The following is a 17419-nucleotide window of genomic DNA, read 5'->3' as shown; positions in this document are numbered from 1 at the left end:
TCACTATTTTATAATTGAAGTTCCTCTAATTTTTTTTAACAAAATATGCATCACTATTTTCACATGTATTTATACATCAAACATAAATAGAATCAAAATTCAAAAAATAAATTGAGAAAGTATCTTATATTCCATCACATAACAATTAATACATGTCCTTATATTAGCCATCTAAGAAGGACAAATCCATAGTAGAAAAGGATGTTGCAATAAATGGCATGAGCAAAGCCTTACCAAGTTGAAACAAGTGTAATATAGTCTTGAGTCTTGTGAGATTTTTCCAGCATAGGCCTTTTCCAAGGTTTTTTCTTTTAAACCTCATGACTCAAGATTAAACATTTGAAAGTATTAACATCAAACATTTAGATTTTATTTTTTGTACCTAAAGATAAAGAAAAATGGTAAAGAGTTAGTTTTTTTTTTTAATTAATGGACATTTATCGCCTAGTCTTTAGTTCAATTTATAATTAAAATTTTGAGAAGTTTTATAGTTTATTTTAGTGAAAATTTGACTTACAAAAATAGAGCAGCCAATTTTATGAGTTGTTTCTTCTTAACGCCGAAGAAGAAGACTAATTAAGTGTTACTAAAGAACAATTGAAATATGTGTTAAGAATAAATAACTTAAAATTGAGTCTTTTATGTAGGTTGTGAAAAAAATAAGTTTCATTTTATATTATGACTTATAAAATTTTTGAACTTAAATGAGCAACTATGATTACTCAGAACGTGATCTTCATTATACTTGTTCGATATCCTGTTTTTTTTTAGTTTTTTTAATATTTATTTACGTTAGATATGTTACTTAATTTATATAATATAATTATAAATATTGACTTGATTAATTCTATATTTACCAATCATATTAAATTGAACTTTTGAATTTTAACTCAGGTATGTGAAGAACTTATTAATCATTTGAAATGTTATTCGTATTTTTTTTTTCATTTGGAGTACCTTATTGAATACGAAGAAAATAAAATTTAATTGGAGACATTATTCTTATTAATTCTTTTATGTTCTGTAAGAAAAAAAACGAGTTTGATTTTGAAGAAATTATAATGGATGAATAAGCTACTTATTTTATTCATGTTCATTGTCTTAGAAAGACTATTTGAAAGAATACATTCATATACTTCTTAAATTTATTCCTAAAATTATTTTTCTTATAGATGTTTGTTATCCTGCTAATTTTGAAAAACTTTTCATTATATTTTATTATAATATAAATAATTGACTGAAATTATTATTATTTTTTTATCCAATTGCTATCTTTCTATTAAATATTATATTTTGCACAAGATTTAGTATGTACCTACTTAATCTATGCTTTGAACTTGATTTGCTTAGTTGTAATAAACTGTAAATAATTAATTGATTTATTTCCTATCATCTTAAACTTTTGGTATAACCGATCTAATGATCTCTCTAGCCTGTTATTTATCACCACCATATACTGACCTTCTCGGTGTTTTAGATTGTCAAGCTCTCTCTCAAACCTTTCTCTATATATTTTATAAGTGATAATTGAAGTACAAGAAAAATCATATCTTCCTTTTTATATGTTAAAAAAAAAAAAATTACCTAGAACTAATTGTAGTTAATTTGAGCAGTAACACCCTTCTGTAAACCATAAATTTGATTATTAGAAAACTAAGTTAAAAGAAACACAAAAAAGTTAGTTGTTCATATCAAGCCTAAAAGATATTTCAAACCATCATAAAAGCATGAAAGGTTTCATCCATAAAAATATAGGCCACGACCTTTATTCCCTACAATTAAAATCTCATCACCCTTTTAAAAACCATAATAGGCACTCTTGACTAACAAGCTTTTATCCTAGGCTAAATTGGAAAACACTCTTCAATTAAAATGTTGCATCCTTGAGCAACACGTAAACACTTGAGTTACATTTCAAGTTGACTTATATAGTACTAACTCAAGCCATAAAACCCAAAGTCATCCCTCCATTTTTGGACGTTGTCAAAGGTAAATGATTCTTCTAACTTTAATTAAAGTGTTTTTATGTTGTTTGCGATACTCCAATTTTTTTTTTTTTTTATAGAAGATATGTGATTCTTAAATTTCATGTAAGTATTTAACTCATATGCTACTGATATTTAAGCTTGAACTTTGAGTATTAGTGATCTGGATTTTAAGGTTGCTATGACAATAGTTTTGAGCTCGAGGCATTAGAAATGTATCATAACACATGTAGGTTCAGTGTATTTGAGTTGGTGGGATCATGGACCTTATAAATTTTTATATTATAATTTATTATTATGATATGTGATCTTTATATGAACATAAAAAATTTGAATGATGGATATTATGATACATTAAATTGTCATCAGAAAAATGGGTGATTATTTAGCTCAATATAAGGGCTCAACTTATTCAGTACTAGTAGCATCTTTCGTTGCTTGAGTTTAATTTTGCTTTTCATCTAGTTATTTTTAATCTGTCATATATAGGAAGCTTTATGGGTTCATGCATTTATAAATTTTTTCAGAGTTTCAACTTGGATAATCTAATCAGTATTTACTCCTTTTTTTTAGTCTAAGCCTTCATTTCTGCAGTTTAAAATATGGTTTTTCATTTTTTAAGCTAGTCTAAAAAATTAGATTGAACCTAACTATTAAATCTAGATTGGACTTGAAAAAAGCTTAAATAGTCTAATTCTCAGTCCATAGTATTATTGACTAAAAAATTTTGCTCCAAATCAGCATGCTCTTGTTTTGATCCTAATGTAGACTAAATAAGAGAGAGAAACTATTGCAAAAGAGTGTGAAGCTCTAGTAAACGAGGGATAAGCTCTTGCGAGAGAGATATGCTCTTGTGGAAGATTAAGAAACCCTTGTGAGAGAGAGAAACTCTTGTTAAAAGTGTGGAGCTCTTCTAAAAGAGAGAAAAACTCTTTCAAAAGAGAGAAAAAATATTATGAAAAAGTAAGAAGCTCTTATAAGAGAGAAACCCTGGTATAAGAAAGAAAATCTTGTGGAAAAGTCTGAAATGGTTATGGATGAAAGAGCCTTTTATGGCAGATGGCGAATCTCCTGTGAAAGTGAGCTAAGCACTGTAAACTAGCATTTAAATGAGCTTCTTGAAGCTTAGTGAAATACTTAAGTGTTGGCTTAAAGAAATGATGTAGATATACCTAGGTGGTTAAACCTCTATAAAAATTATACTTGCACTCTCTAATCTAACTCTTTTAATTTTTATATCGTTTATAGTTTTTATTTACTTGATTAAACTAAAAATAAATAGAGCCAATTCACTCCTCCCTCTTGGGTTGCAATAGTCACTAGGGCCAAAAAGGGCCACCCATATATTTACCATTTATATGTTGTAGCTTCTATTTTTCTTTACGGTCTTGGATTTCATACTTTTTTTCTCGTGTTTTAAGTGAGTTTGGCTATGGACTCTATTTATACTTTTGAGGTTACTTCTCATGCTACTTGATATATAAAATTCTTACACTAAATATATATATATATATATATATATACACATATATATTACTGGAAGCAAAAGGTATATATGTATAAGATAGATTGATCAATTAATATTAAGTAGGTGGGATTAGTGGCAAAAAGATAGAATTACAAATTTAGAGTGTATTATTAAAAAAAAATATTTGGTCTTATGAGAAAATTAAATATTATATAGTTATTGATTATTATTGTAACACCCAAGTGTTATGATTTTTATTTTGTAATTATTTGATTTTTTTTATTTTTAATTAATTTAATTTGATTTGATTTAATTTAATTTTATGAAAATAAAAATAATAATAATGATAAAATTGGGTAAAAAAATATTATTTGGATTTAATTGAAATTGATTTTGGGAAAAATGGGTGAAAATTTGGATTCTGGGGGTGTTTTTGAAAAGAAAATCGGAAACCGGGAGTCAAAACGCAATTTAGAAAAGTTGTGCCACGTCAGCAGCCACGTCAGCGGCCCGGTCAGCAGCCCCGGCCAACCAGGACGCGCCGCGTGGCAAGGAAAAACTGACCAGGGGACGGGCAACGTGGGCGATCCGCGTGCGCGCGATCGGACGGCCCAGATCCGTTCCCGCGCGCACGGATGGCCCAGATCAAACGTGTGCACGGACGGCCCAGATTCTCGTGCACGGACGGCCCAGATTCAATCAGGCACGGACGGCCCAGATTGCATCGCGATGGACGGCCCAGATTTAATCCCAATTAAATCGCGATCGAACGGTCCAGATTAAATCTTGATGGATGGTTGAGATTAAAAGGCAAAGGGTATAAATAACCCCATCCACACTTGACCACAAAAACCCTAGCCGCCAGTGCCTCACTGGAGAAGAATAACCAGACGCCGGAGGAGTCGGCCGCCGCCACCCGCCGCCGCATCGGAGAAGTTTTCGACCGCCGATCGAGGTAAATTTTCTCCCCCTTGCTTGTTTTTCAATGCTGAGTCCGCCTATGGTGAAACCGGAGCCAAACCACCGGCCAAACAGCCGAAAAACCCAGCCAAAGCCCAGCGGCGCCGCCGCGCCCCTCCTTGGTTTTTGCCTCCGATGAGGCCCTTCCCGACCTCCGTTCGATGCAAATTTTATACCACTGTAATCACCGTTCTTTTCTCTACAGGTTAATCGGAGCCAAACATCAAAACACGACTCACACTGGGGGAGCCGCCGCACCCGAGGGCACTGCCGCCGGTAAGTTTCAGTTTTTCGTGATTTTTTGGCCCACCGAGGGCCCTAGGGTTGTTTTATTGTAAGGAGCCGCCGTGCCGGAGTTGCGATATTGGCCGAAAGGGGCCCTAGGTCTGATTTGAGATTTTTTGAGACACGTGCAGGTACCGGTAGTGCGTTTCAGTTTTTTGAAAAAAATTCAGGAAAATTAGGAACAGCCTGTAGGCGCACTGTAGAGCCGTATTCAGACCCCGAACACAGTAAGGACCCCTCATCCTATTTTCTATCACGGTATTAAAGCTAAATAAATAATTAAACTGTACTGTATGACTTTATAGATGTATAATTGATTAAGGTTGTTAATGGAGGCCGAGTCCGATACAGTGTTGGTTTGTTATTGTTTGATCTAATTTTTAGTATTAAATACAGTATGATGTTTGATGTAATTATGTTATGGTCTCGTATGCATGAATCATGGTTTTTTTTTATTATAGTGTGTATTATGGTGAACCCGATACTGTGTTGTCTTGTTTGGTGTCAATTACTGGTTTACATGTTGTGTATGATTGGATGATTAAGATCAAGGAAAAAGGCAAAAATGTTATGTGAATTGATAAATGGATAATGTGGACAGCCTGACTAGGTATCTTGGGAGATGGTGGATGGACCGGGTCCGTATGGAACCCTACCGGGAAGGTGGTCTCTCATACCGGACGAGGCATGGAGACCTTATGTGTTTTGGCGCCCATACCAGATGGGGTATGGGAACGGCCCGTTTCACCCTCATACCGGACATGGTATTGAGGTTCATAGTTTTGGCGCCCATACCGGACGGGGTATGGGGACGGCCCTGGAATCAGGTTATAAATGTTAAGGGTTCACGGGTAACGGGACCCTTATGGATCCCCGTGGATACTAGTAGGCTAGTTAAAGAAGAAAATATATTGTTTAATGATTGAAATGCAAAGGTATGATAAGTGTTATGTTATAAAGTTTATATGATTTCATGATAATGATAATGTTATTACTTTCACATGTTGTTTTCATGGATCTCACCGAGGTAAGTGGACAGTAAAGGTTTTTATGTTAATAAACGAGTTTGTTATAAATTATGCTTCATTGGTTATTTCTTATTTTCTACCCACCTTTAGTTCCGTGGCAGCGAGATAGTGTGATGTCTTTACTGGGCTGGTGTAGCTCGTTCCTTATTTAACCATTTCAGATCAGAAAGACATTATTCCCGAGCCCGTTTCGCAGGAAGAAGGCGAAGGGGACGCCTAAAGACTCCATAGCTATATTTATAGTTCTTATCTCGAGTATCTCTTTTAGTTAGTTTGTTCTTTCATGTTTTGAGTACGTTTTGGTTATTGTGTAAGGGATTTTAATCAAAATTTTTATTACGCTTCCGCATTTGACATTTTTAATACATATATTCCATTTAAATTTCCGGGGCCATTACAATTATTATAGTTTTATACGATTAGCTCTTAATTTGATATTTAAAATACATTTTTTTATGATCAATCATAAGCGGTCTACTTATATAAAACAACCATAAGAATATAGGAATTTTAGGTTTCTTCATCTCATTTACATTTGAAACATATCACTTTTTATATTATAATATCGAACAAGGGCTTAGTTTTCTTACTTGAGGACTTACCATTTGTCCCATAACTTTTATGATTAGAAGGAATGCCTACAAAATCTTCTATTTTTATATAAGTACAAAATAATTTAGTTTAGTTCACCATATATACACATAAGGTCCTTCTTATCACTCTTCCCAAACCTTAAAGATTTGTTTTTAGAGGTGTATTGTTTGCCCCTTGGATCATTATACTGTTGCAATAATAAAGTATATCTTTAAGTTAAATGATAATTTTCTAAGAATTTATAAATGTAATTGTAAACTTATAATTCACTAAAACAAGCTAAATTTTCTTTTTGGGTAATTAAATTGGGTCAATTATTTGAAAGGAATACTTATATGTATCAAGGTTAATGTTTAGATATATAACAAGGTTAATTAGATTATTAAGTATTGTTGGGATTTTATAACAAATACCATATGTATAAATAGTACAAAAAGAAAGCAAACCTTTGATTTGTATAAATTTTATAACTCTTGTTCATACACAAATTGGTTTAAATAAATCGTTGATTAAACGCTTGCAACTATAGTCAAATCATTACTTTGCAAAATATAACTCCATATCTTTGTTTGATGTCATGTTATTTTATAGAAGTATTTATACGCATGAGGCCAACAAGTTATCACAAGTCCTCTTCTTTATAATTAGCTTATTATCAGGAGCCAAATATTTCATATATTAGAATGGTCAGTATATGTTCTTTTGCTCCACGAATGCTTATTAAAATGGGTGTTTAAATAAGAGTAGAAATATGTTCCCTATATATAATTAAATTTTTAAAATCACTTATTAGAAATCTTTACAGCACGATTTGTTGATCATCATTTTAATAAGACAAATTTTCTAATATTAAGGGAAGAAAATAGATAGTTGAATAAAGAAATCAATTGAAATGCATTATCCTATTGTATCTTGATTATTAAACAAATCAATTTGAACAAGTTCAAAAGATAATTTATATACAAAACATAGTAAATCAGCTAACACATACTGAAAAAAATCAAAAGAAAATGAGAAGGCTAACAAAATGGATAGGTGGACCGCTTAGATTAAAGCCCTAAAATGAACGATCCAGATATTTTTTTTCTATTTAAAAGTTGGATACAACTGGTGACCTTTGACATTTCCAAAGACCACCCTTATCCTCTTTTTTCATTTCGCTGTATGTGTATATATCTCTAAGACTCCATTCAAAATAAATACAACAGAAAAATTAATGAACATTAAATGCTCTCTACCTTACCCAGCTAAGTTTCTTTACATGGTATCAGAGTAGTGCCTGTGATAAGCACTGATTCTCCTTATTTCTACATTACAATATTACCCTACTGCTCAATGGCAAACCCTAATACAGATGTATTGGCACTCCTAAGCTCAAACCAGCCTGGAATGTAGCTCATCACAACCATACTTGATGGATCCATCTACTTGTCTTTGGAGTCGAGCCATGGTGATCTCATTTAGAGCCAAGGATAAGCTCGCCCTCATCGACGGCAGATGTAGAAAGCCCAAACCCGATGTTGCAAAATATGAACAATGGCACAAAACAGACAGTATGGTGGTTTCTTGGATTCTGAACTCGATGAACAAAGAGTTCGTTAGCGCCTTCCTATTCACCACATCAGCAAAAAAACCTGTGGGATGAAATAAAAGAAAGGTATGGTGAGAGCAACGGACCTCTGTTGTATTAGCTAAAACATAAAATAAGTTCCATCACACAATCTAACCTTTTTGTCACAGCCTATTACACAAAACTCAAAAGGCTGTGGGATGAGTTAACACACCTAAGGCCCTCACCTGCTTGCAGCTACCATGCTGCAACACAACATAGTGAAATAGATAACACCGACAACTTAATCCAATTTTTAATGGGTCTTAATGACTCATATGACCTTGTTAGAAACCAAATATTGATCATGGACCCTTTACCCAGAGTAAATAGAGCTTATTTCATGGTTATTAGTGTTGAAAAACAGAGGAAAGTATACAATAGTAACTCATTTGAGGGGACACCTGCTACATTTTATACCAATCTAAAAGACAATCCAAATTTTCTAAACTGATAAAAGGAAAAGGACAGCAGGGCATGCACTTACTGCAAAAACACATAACACACAAAAAACATTTGATTTAAGCTCCATGGCTACCCAAAATGGTTTACAGAACTCAAAGGGAAAAGGAACAAAGAAAAGGCTAATGCAGTGGCAAACAATGTCACTGATAACACCAAAACAGAAGTATCCAATACAAACTGGGGCACAGAAATGTCCATACTCATACAACAGGAGATCAACAAGTACTTGAAGAACCAAGGAGTAAACACGGCAGAATCGGCAGGGTGCGTGGGCTACTCTGGCCCCCCTAGTAAGCAAATTAAATGTTGTTTTTTACATACCTATTATGACATAGGAACTTGGATAATAGACACAGGTACCACATCACACATATACCACGATTTTAAAATACTTTCAAAACCCGTTAAACTAGAACCTATAGTGCCTGTCTCATTACCAGATGGAATCGCGAGTCATTCAACCCACAAAAAAACCATAAAGCTGTGTGAAAACTTAATTCTACAGGATGTCTTTTATATACCAAAATTCACTTGCAACCTTTTTTTCTGTCAAAAAACTAACCCAAGCTACAAATACCTATATTTTCTTTTATCCTAACCATTGTTTTGTATAGGATTTAACAACTAACAAAATATTGAGGAAGGAAACAATAATGAAGGGCTGTACACCTTGAGTGAAGACATTAACCTTAATAAAGCATACATCAGCCACACCCAAGAAAACAACCTACAACTATGGCACAAAGACTCAACCACACATCCACAAAAAAAATTGATCCACATTCCCAGTCTAAAGTTACCAGGCAGTGCAGCTCTACATGATTGTGAAATATGCCCCCTTGGCAAAACAGTAGTGCTTATCTTTTTTAAAAAGTTTCATCAATACTAGTGACATTTTTAGCTTAATACATGTTGACCTTTGGGGACCATACCCGATTAATTGTACCTCTGGTACACTTTATTTTTTAATTATAGTTGATGATTTTTCAATAGCCACTTGGACTTATTTATTAAAAGAAAAAATGAGTGTACCAAGTACCTTGAAATATGTTTACAATCTAATACAAAATCAATTTTAGAAGACAATCAAAACAGTTAGCACAAACAACGACACTCAGTTCATAAACACCTCATGCAAAAACAATTTCCAAGAAAAGGGTATCATGTATCAAAAAACCTATACATACGCACCATAGCAAAATGATGTGGTGGAAAGGAAACATAAACACTTATTACAAATTGCTAGGGCACTGATGTTCGAATCAAAACTACCCAAAAGTTTTTGGGATGAAGCCATACTCACAACCACACACATAATAAACGATTTACCAAGCCCTGTTTTAAAATGAAAAACTCCTTACGAAATTCTGTAAAAAAAATAACTGTATTATTCAAACTTGAAACCTTTATTTGTCTATGTTTTGCTACAAATGTCACCCCTCAAAAAGATAAGTTTGAACCTAGGACTTTGAAGTGTGTTTTCTTAGGGTATGTACTCGATGCAAAGGTTTACAAATTATATGATATAAAAAATAGAAAAACGCTTTTGTCAAGGGATGTCATATTTCATGAACATATTTTCCCATATGAAACAGAATACCCTAAACCAAATTACCACGACACACCACTGCCAATACCAAATGACGACATAGTAAACACACCTGAAAACTAGCCACAAAGAAGAGAAGAAATTCCTTTACCAACCAGCACTCCCCAAGAACCTGAAGTGAGGAGGAGCATCAGGGTGAAAAACAAGCCTGCCTGGATGGAAGACTCTGTCGCCTACACCAATGAACAACCTATGCCTGAGCTTCCTTTCCTCATGTCCACCTCACCTACATACAACCACGACTATGTTAATTTTATTGCACAAGTGTCTATTGCCAAAGAACTAATGTCATACAGGGATGTTAAAGAGGACAGCAAGTGGGTTGAGGCCATGCAGGCCGAACTGTCCGCACTGGAAGAAAATAGAACATGGGAACTAACTGCAATACCAACAAGAAAGAAAACAATTGACTCAAAATGGGTATACAAAATAAAATACAATGTCGATGGATTAGTTGATAAATACAAAGCAAGACTTGTAGCTAAAGGTTACAATCAGGAGTTCGGCATAGACTATCATGATAGCTTCTCACTAGTGGTCAAAATGGTCACGGTTCGGTTACTTTTAGTCGTGGCAGTCGCAAGTGATTGGCTAGTATACCAGTTAGACATCAACAACGCATACTTACATGGTTTTATGGAAGAAGAGCTATATTTAAAACCTCCAGAGGGCTACTTTAAGGCTAGTAAAAAGCAAGTATGTCGTCTAACCAAGAGCCTATACAGCCTAAAACAAGTGGGCCACCAGTGGAACAAGGAGTTTACCTCAAAGCTTCAATCTATCGACTTCACCAAGTCAGAAGCTGACCACTGTCTATTCGCAAAAGGAACAAAAGGAAACCACGTTGTAGTTGTGATGTATGTTGATGACTTACTTGTCACGGTTCCTAATGAAGAAGAGATTTACGGAATCAAAAGCGCCTTGAATGAAGTCTTCACAGTCAAGGACCTCGACCAAGCAAGATACTTTCTTGGAGTCGAAATAGCTAGGTCAAAAGAAGGAATCTACATCAGTAAAAAAAAATACACCAGAGATATTTTGCAAGATACAAAGATGAAAGATGCAAAAGGAGCCACTTTCCCCTGCCTTCCAGCCTAAAACTAAATACAAAGGAAGAGAGATCTTACCAGATCCAGAGAGATATAGATGTCTAATTGGCCGTTTACTTTATCTTAATTTCACCAGGCCCGATATTCCACTCAACATCTCAGTCAGTTTATGCAATAACCCAGATGGCCACACCTCAACGCCGCACTATACGTTGTTAGGTACCTAAAGCAATATTCAGAGCAAGGCATCTTCTTCCGAGAAAGAATGACTTTAAAGTTTAAGCTTTTTATGATTCAGACTGGGCATCGTGTCCGATAGCCCACAAATCGCTCATGGGCTTCTGCATCTTCCTTGGGCCTACACTGATCTCCTGAAAATCAAAGAAACAAGCTACGATGAGTAAGTCTTCTACAAAGGCTAAATACAGAAGTATATCATCCACGGTGTGTGAAGTTCAGTGGATAACCTATCTACTTCGTGATTTTTAAATAACACTCCACTTACCCGTAACATTGAACTGCGACAACAAAGCAGCCGAGTATATCGCAGCAAATCCAGTTTTTCACGAAAGAACGAAACATCTTGACATCAACTGCCACATAGTACGTAACCAGGTTCCAAAGGGCTTCGTTGAAACAAATCATGTCACCTCGAGGGAATAGCTCGTGGATTTGCTCACAAAACCCTTAGGAACTTCAACAAATCATCGGCTTCTGTTCAAGATGAAGCATCTACAACAAGAGAGTTCAAAGAGTCAAAGAAGAGATAAGGAGAAACCCGAAGGGCCGAAAGCAAACTAACTTCATCTTGAGAAACAGATGAAAAGAATCAAAAGGAAATGCGAAGGTTAACAAAATGGACAGGTGGACTGCTCAGATTATAACCCTAAAATGAAGGGTCCAGATATTTTTTATGTTTAAAAGTTGGATACAGCTGGTGGCCTCTAATGTTTCCAAAGACCACCCTTATCCCCTCTTTTCATTTCCTTGTGTGTGTATATATTTACAAGACTCCATTCAAAATAAATTCAACAGAAAAATTAATGAGCATTAAATGCTCTCTACCCTACCTGGTTAAGTTTCTTTACACATACATTCATTTACCTTAAAAGAATAACTAAATCATATATGTCAACGGTAAATTTGTCAATTAGTATTAATATATATGTCAAACAATCCGTTAATATTATAAATAAGTTAAAAACACGTATCAAGCATGGTAGATCAGTCCGTTCCAAAGATAAAAATTCACATAAACAAAATGCATAAATAATCAAAATGTCCAAATTAATAAGAAATTGACAACCAAGATTCATGAGCTAAGAAGGCAGGTGTTCCTCAAGAGTCCATTGACATAATTAGTCATAAAACTTCAGAAAAAATTCAAGTACCCGAAAAAGATGATAATGAGATCTTAATAAATTATGTCATTACTAGAATTCGTTGAGAATGTGAAAATACATTATCGACAACAATTTTTCTCATATAATGCATAATATTATGGAAGAAAATAATGAGGATATTGAAGCTAAATCCTTCGAGATATGCGACATAGAAATGATTGGACAAAATAGAAAAATATGTTACAAACATAATTGAACTCATTTGATAATTGAAAAGTTTTTAGACTAATAATTCATACACCTAATGACATAAAACTACTTGGCTACAAATAAGTATTTGTAAGAAAAAGAAACAAAAACAACGAAGTTGTCTTATATAAAACTCGATTATAGCTTAGGGATTTTCACAAAAATTTGATATTGATTATAAAAAAATATATTTTCTAGTGATGCACACTATAATGTTCCAACAGCTTCTAAGTATAGTAGTAAATAAAAATCTTAAAATGCATTTAATATATGTACTTACTTTATATTTATATAGATCAATTGATAGCGATATATACATATAAAATCAACAAATGATTTAAAATGCTTGAAACATGAAATATAAATTCTTGAGAAAACTATTTTATTAAATTGCAAAGATCTTTGTATAAATTAAAACAATATGGAGATACGTGTTATAACCATTTTAATGAATATTATTAAAGCAGAGTTATAACAATGATCTAATGCATTAATGTGTTTTTATTAAAAAAATTGCATATCAATTTTTCATTTTACTGTAGGTTCAAATTATTCAAAGTGCAACTGAAATTTTTGAAAAACTTTCGAAAATAATTTATTATTTTAAAAAAGAATTCAAAATAAAATATCTTAGAAAAATAGAATTTAACTTGTTTTATAAATTGAACGTTTAGCAAATGAAATTCATATTCATCAAATGAGGTATAGAAAAAATCTTAAAACAATTTTCTAATAATAAAAGTACATGCATTAATCACTATTATGGTTGCTCAATCACTTAATGTGCATAAAGATCTTTTTTGACACGAGGGTTATGAAAAACTACTTGGTCTTGAAGTACCATATATTAATGCAATAGGTACACTAATGTATCTCGCTAATAACACTTGGCTTTTGGTATAGCATTTTCTGTAAACTTAGTAGTAGTAAGATATAGTTCTTCCCTTATAAAAAATATTGGACTGAGATTAAATATATGTTTAGATATCTCTAATAAAACAATAGATTTTGAACTTAATTTTATAAAAAATGATAAAAATAATAATTAATTAGTTTTACGTATGGGGATAGTTATCTAATCAGTACGTAGTTAGATCTCAAATAGACTATCTGTTCGCCTATGGTGACATAACAATATCATGGTGGTCTACAAAATAAATAATAAATAATAAATATTACTTATTTCAAATAATGTAAAAATATTTGTTATTTATGAATCAATTTGACGATGTATATGATTGAGATTAATGATTAAAAAGAGAATATATTGAAGGTGATATAATAAAATATGCCTCACCAAAATTCTCTTTTCGAGGCTTTACTACCATGTTCTAAAAATTTGTATAAAATATTGATTTGCATTGCTTAGAGAAGTAAAACGATATTTTTTATAAGTGGGAGTTAATACATATTGTACTCTTGTTTTTAAATAAAGAGTAATATGAACTCTTCAAAATTTCATGATTATACCTCTTCCTTTTAACAACTTCCAAAGTAATTTTGTGATTGATTTTTACTTTGATTTGATGATCTCATCTACCCCTATAAATAAAAACTCTTTTAATTTGCTGAATTTGAAGAAAGATTTCTTACATACTCTCGCGTACTATTCTACTTCAAGTTTATGACAAGTGTGTTATACAGACATACATACATATATATACATACAGGTCAAGTAGAACTTTTTGTACAAAAAAAAAAAAAGATGTTGATAAGATTATAAATAGTACATTTTCAAAAATAGATAAGAAGATAGAGGAGAGAGAGAGAGAGAAAGGAGTTATGTAATGTCATAGCAGAGTGGAAAGGAAGGCCCCATGTCCTAAACACGTGAGAGGAATTAGTAAAGAAGCTTTACCTACGCTCTCATCTTCACAGCTGTCTCTGCCATGCCAATCACTCATCTTTTGTTTTTTTTGTTATGTTAGTATCACAATATGTAATCAATTTTATGTTAAAGAAAGTATAATCTATATTATTATTGTTTATTATATAATTTTATAGTTACAATTTTTATATTTTATTTAAAAATTTGAATTTAATTTTTTCGAAAGTATAAATTTGTTCATACCGTGTGAGTTGAATTATGAATTTCGAATTTGAAACCACCCATAAAAGACATTTCCAATAAATTTCATGTAGTTAATTCCTCGCTTGCGCATATTAATTAATAAGTAAACATAGATTTAATGATTTAATTCCAAATCCATACCAGCTATTGATGAAATAACTCTGAAAAGGCAGCATCTTCAACCAATTTGTCTTCTTATACTTTTTTCTTCTTGTAAAAAAGACTGTATAATATTCATATAACTTTTAGGAGAAAAAAATAAAACAGTACATATGCAACTTGTTCATATATAACTATTCATGATGTTCTTTTTTCAATCCAAAGATTAGATAAAATTGAAGTCCATTGTGGGTAGTTCAATCCAAAAATATAGTCATGTCACATCATTAGAATCATAAAATTGAGTATAAAGAAAAAAAAAAAAAAAAAAAAAAACATTATACAATTTCAAAGATTTAGATAAGATTCATAATTCTATCGAATTAAAATAATATGATACAAAAATTAAAAAATTATAATATAAATAAATTCTATATAGAGAAATACATTTCGATAAATAAAAAACAAAAACAGGGAAAAAAGAAATCACGTGATAAGACGCAGACAAAAAACACCACAAGCCAAAAGCAACAAAACATCTCTCTCACTTTGGTTTCTTTTCTTTTCTTCTTTTTTTTTTTTTTTTTTTTTAATTTTTTAATTGACGAGTCTCCATATAAAGTCCAAATATCCAAAATTAAATAAATAAAATCCCCCATTCGTTAATTTATGTTCACCAAATCCAGACAATGCCCAAAATTAATTTCGCTTTCTGTTCAATTTCAGATAAAGATTGAATTTTCGGTAAAAGTAAAAAAAAAAATATGAAATGAGCAGGATTTGGTGCTTACCCAAATAATTTTCAATCTACCAACTCACTGAGTTGAGAAACCTCTTCGTCTCATGGTACGCTGCAGCCACGTCGTGAAAAACCGAGCCGCGATCCGTCCCTATCGAACTCCAAAAGAAATCCTTGTTGCATCAGATTTCCTATTACCGAGAATCCAGTCTCCTGGTTAACTGGTTGAATAGCTAGGCACTTCACTCCGGCTTCTGTATCGATGAAGTAATTTGTCGGAGGCGGTGCGAATACCGAGTCACCGGCGAGCTCAAATCTCAACCTTGGAAAACTCGGCCTCGACACTCCGGTTTCGTTAAAGCAAAGGTCGAAACCCGGGGTTAGCTCCCTGGATAATGGCATCTTCATTGTCCTTCTAAACGCTGTCAGGATTTGACCGTAAGCTGGCTCCGCTAAGAACGTCAAGGTGGTGCCCGAGTCAATGATCGTGCCGCCGTTACCCGACTCGTCGATTGACCAAACAGAAGGATCAATCCGTAATTTCTTATTGTTGACGAAGACGCTTCTGATTCTTATATAGTAAAATGTCGGGGACAGAGGGTTGACCAGCAAGGGAGTGAACTTCATTCTCAATTTCTTCGAAACGTCCTTTGCGGCGCCGCCGATCATGAGATAGCTAGTCGGCGGTGGAGATAGTGTGTAGTCCATGAGACAGTAGGAGAACTTGTTCCCGAATCGGCGACCCAGTTGGGAAGAGAAGGAAATGGATCCTCGACCCAGGCCCATGACCCCCTGGGCCCCATTAAAGCTGGCGCCCGAAAGACTCGGACCCGAGATCCGAAATCCGCACCCGAAGGCAAGGTTCTTCAGTTTGGCTTCTCTGCCTGAGCTGGTGTTCAACATCGTCGTTTCTCTGGAGAAGAATCCGGTTGTGAGGGACCCGTCAGCGTAGGAATATTCGTAGCGGCAGGGGGTGTGGAGGCGGGTGTGTTTGCAGGGCTCGGCCCGACTGGCGTGAGGGACGAGTCGACACTCGGAGTCGTAGCAGTGAAAGGGAGAGAATGTTGAGGAGTGGCGAGCAAAGAATGCAGTGCCCGGGGCATGGAGGGAGCAGTTTCTGCAGGCGGAGCACTTGATCCAGACAAGATCGCTGCCGGTGTCGGCGACGAGGAGGAGAGACTGGGGCGGGGAGCCCAAACGGAGATCGGCGAAGTATTGGCCGGAGCCGAATGATGCGCCGGAAACCACAGGTGACCTCAGTGGGGGTCTGGACTTGACCTTTTTCCGGTGGAGGGAGGAGGCAAAGAGGTGAGAGAGACGGTGGGTATCTAATGACAGGGCTTGAGTCGGAGAGGGGAATGGGGTGGTATGCAGCAATGGGAGCTTTAGGTATTCTTTGTTGGCAGCATCAACTGTGAGTTGGGTTGTGCAGAGATGAGTGAAGAAGAAGAGGGAAAGGAAGAGAATGAAAGGAGAGATAGAAGACGGTGACGCCATTGATGTGGGGAAAGAAGAGAGAGAAGGGAGTGAGGTGTAAAGAGGGATGGAGAGAGAGAAGGGACGCGTTTTTCCGGATTTGAAGAAGACCGTACAAGAGATGCACGTGGCTCTTTTTTGCGCTGTAAGTTGGCTGTAATTTACGTGTACATAATAGGTTCCAGTTTGGTTTTAACCCAACTATGTATTCTATTTTACTTACCAACTGCTGCATTGTTGGTATTTTCTTTATTAATATTAATATATTTAATTTTATAATAATAAATTTATTTTTATTTTTGAATAAAACTAAGAAAAATATCCTATTAATTTGAATCAAATATGAATTTAATTTAGAATTAAAACACAATTCTTTTCAAAATTAAATTT

General features: G+C 34.1%; 1 protein-coding gene across 5 annotated transcripts; it reads right to left on the bottom strand.

Annotated features, from left to right (window-relative positions):
* Positions 1 to 7509: 7509 nt before the first annotated feature.
* LOC110824191 (Eukaryotic aspartyl protease family protein) lies at positions 7510 to 17192 on the bottom strand. Of its 5 annotated transcripts, XM_088213059.1 has the most exons (8): positions 15606 to 17192; positions 14857 to 14938; positions 11558 to 11784; positions 11131 to 11423; positions 10768 to 10988; positions 10056 to 10229; positions 8048 to 8135; positions 7510 to 7954 (listed from the first exon to the last, which is right to left on the bottom strand). In XM_088213059.1, the coding sequence occupies exon 1, from the start codon at positions 17048 to 17050 to the stop codon at positions 15656 to 15658; it is 1395 nt and encodes a 464-aa protein (XP_088069185.1). In that variant the 5' UTR covers positions 17051 to 17192; the 3' UTR covers positions 7510 to 7954; positions 8048 to 8135; positions 10056 to 10229; positions 10768 to 10988; positions 11131 to 11423; positions 11558 to 11784; positions 14857 to 14938; positions 15606 to 15655. The 5 variants fall into 5 exon arrangements, with proteins under 5 accessions (XP_088069185.1, XP_088069184.1, XP_088069183.1 ...); XM_088213058.1 differs by having other exon boundaries at positions 8048 to 10229; XM_088213057.1 differs by having other exon boundaries at positions 7510 to 10229.
* Between the last annotated feature and the right edge of the window lie 227 nt (positions 17193 to 17419).

Source organism: Carica papaya, chromosome 2, assembly GCF_054855325.1.
Source record: "Carica papaya isolate Zhongbai chromosome 2, ASM5485532v1, whole genome shotgun sequence".
In the NCBI taxonomy this organism is placed as follows: Eukaryota; Viridiplantae; Streptophyta; class Magnoliopsida; order Brassicales; family Caricaceae; genus Carica; species Carica papaya.
The sequence above is the reverse complement of the archived record's forward strand: the minus strand, read 5'-3'. Positions and strand labels throughout refer to the sequence as shown.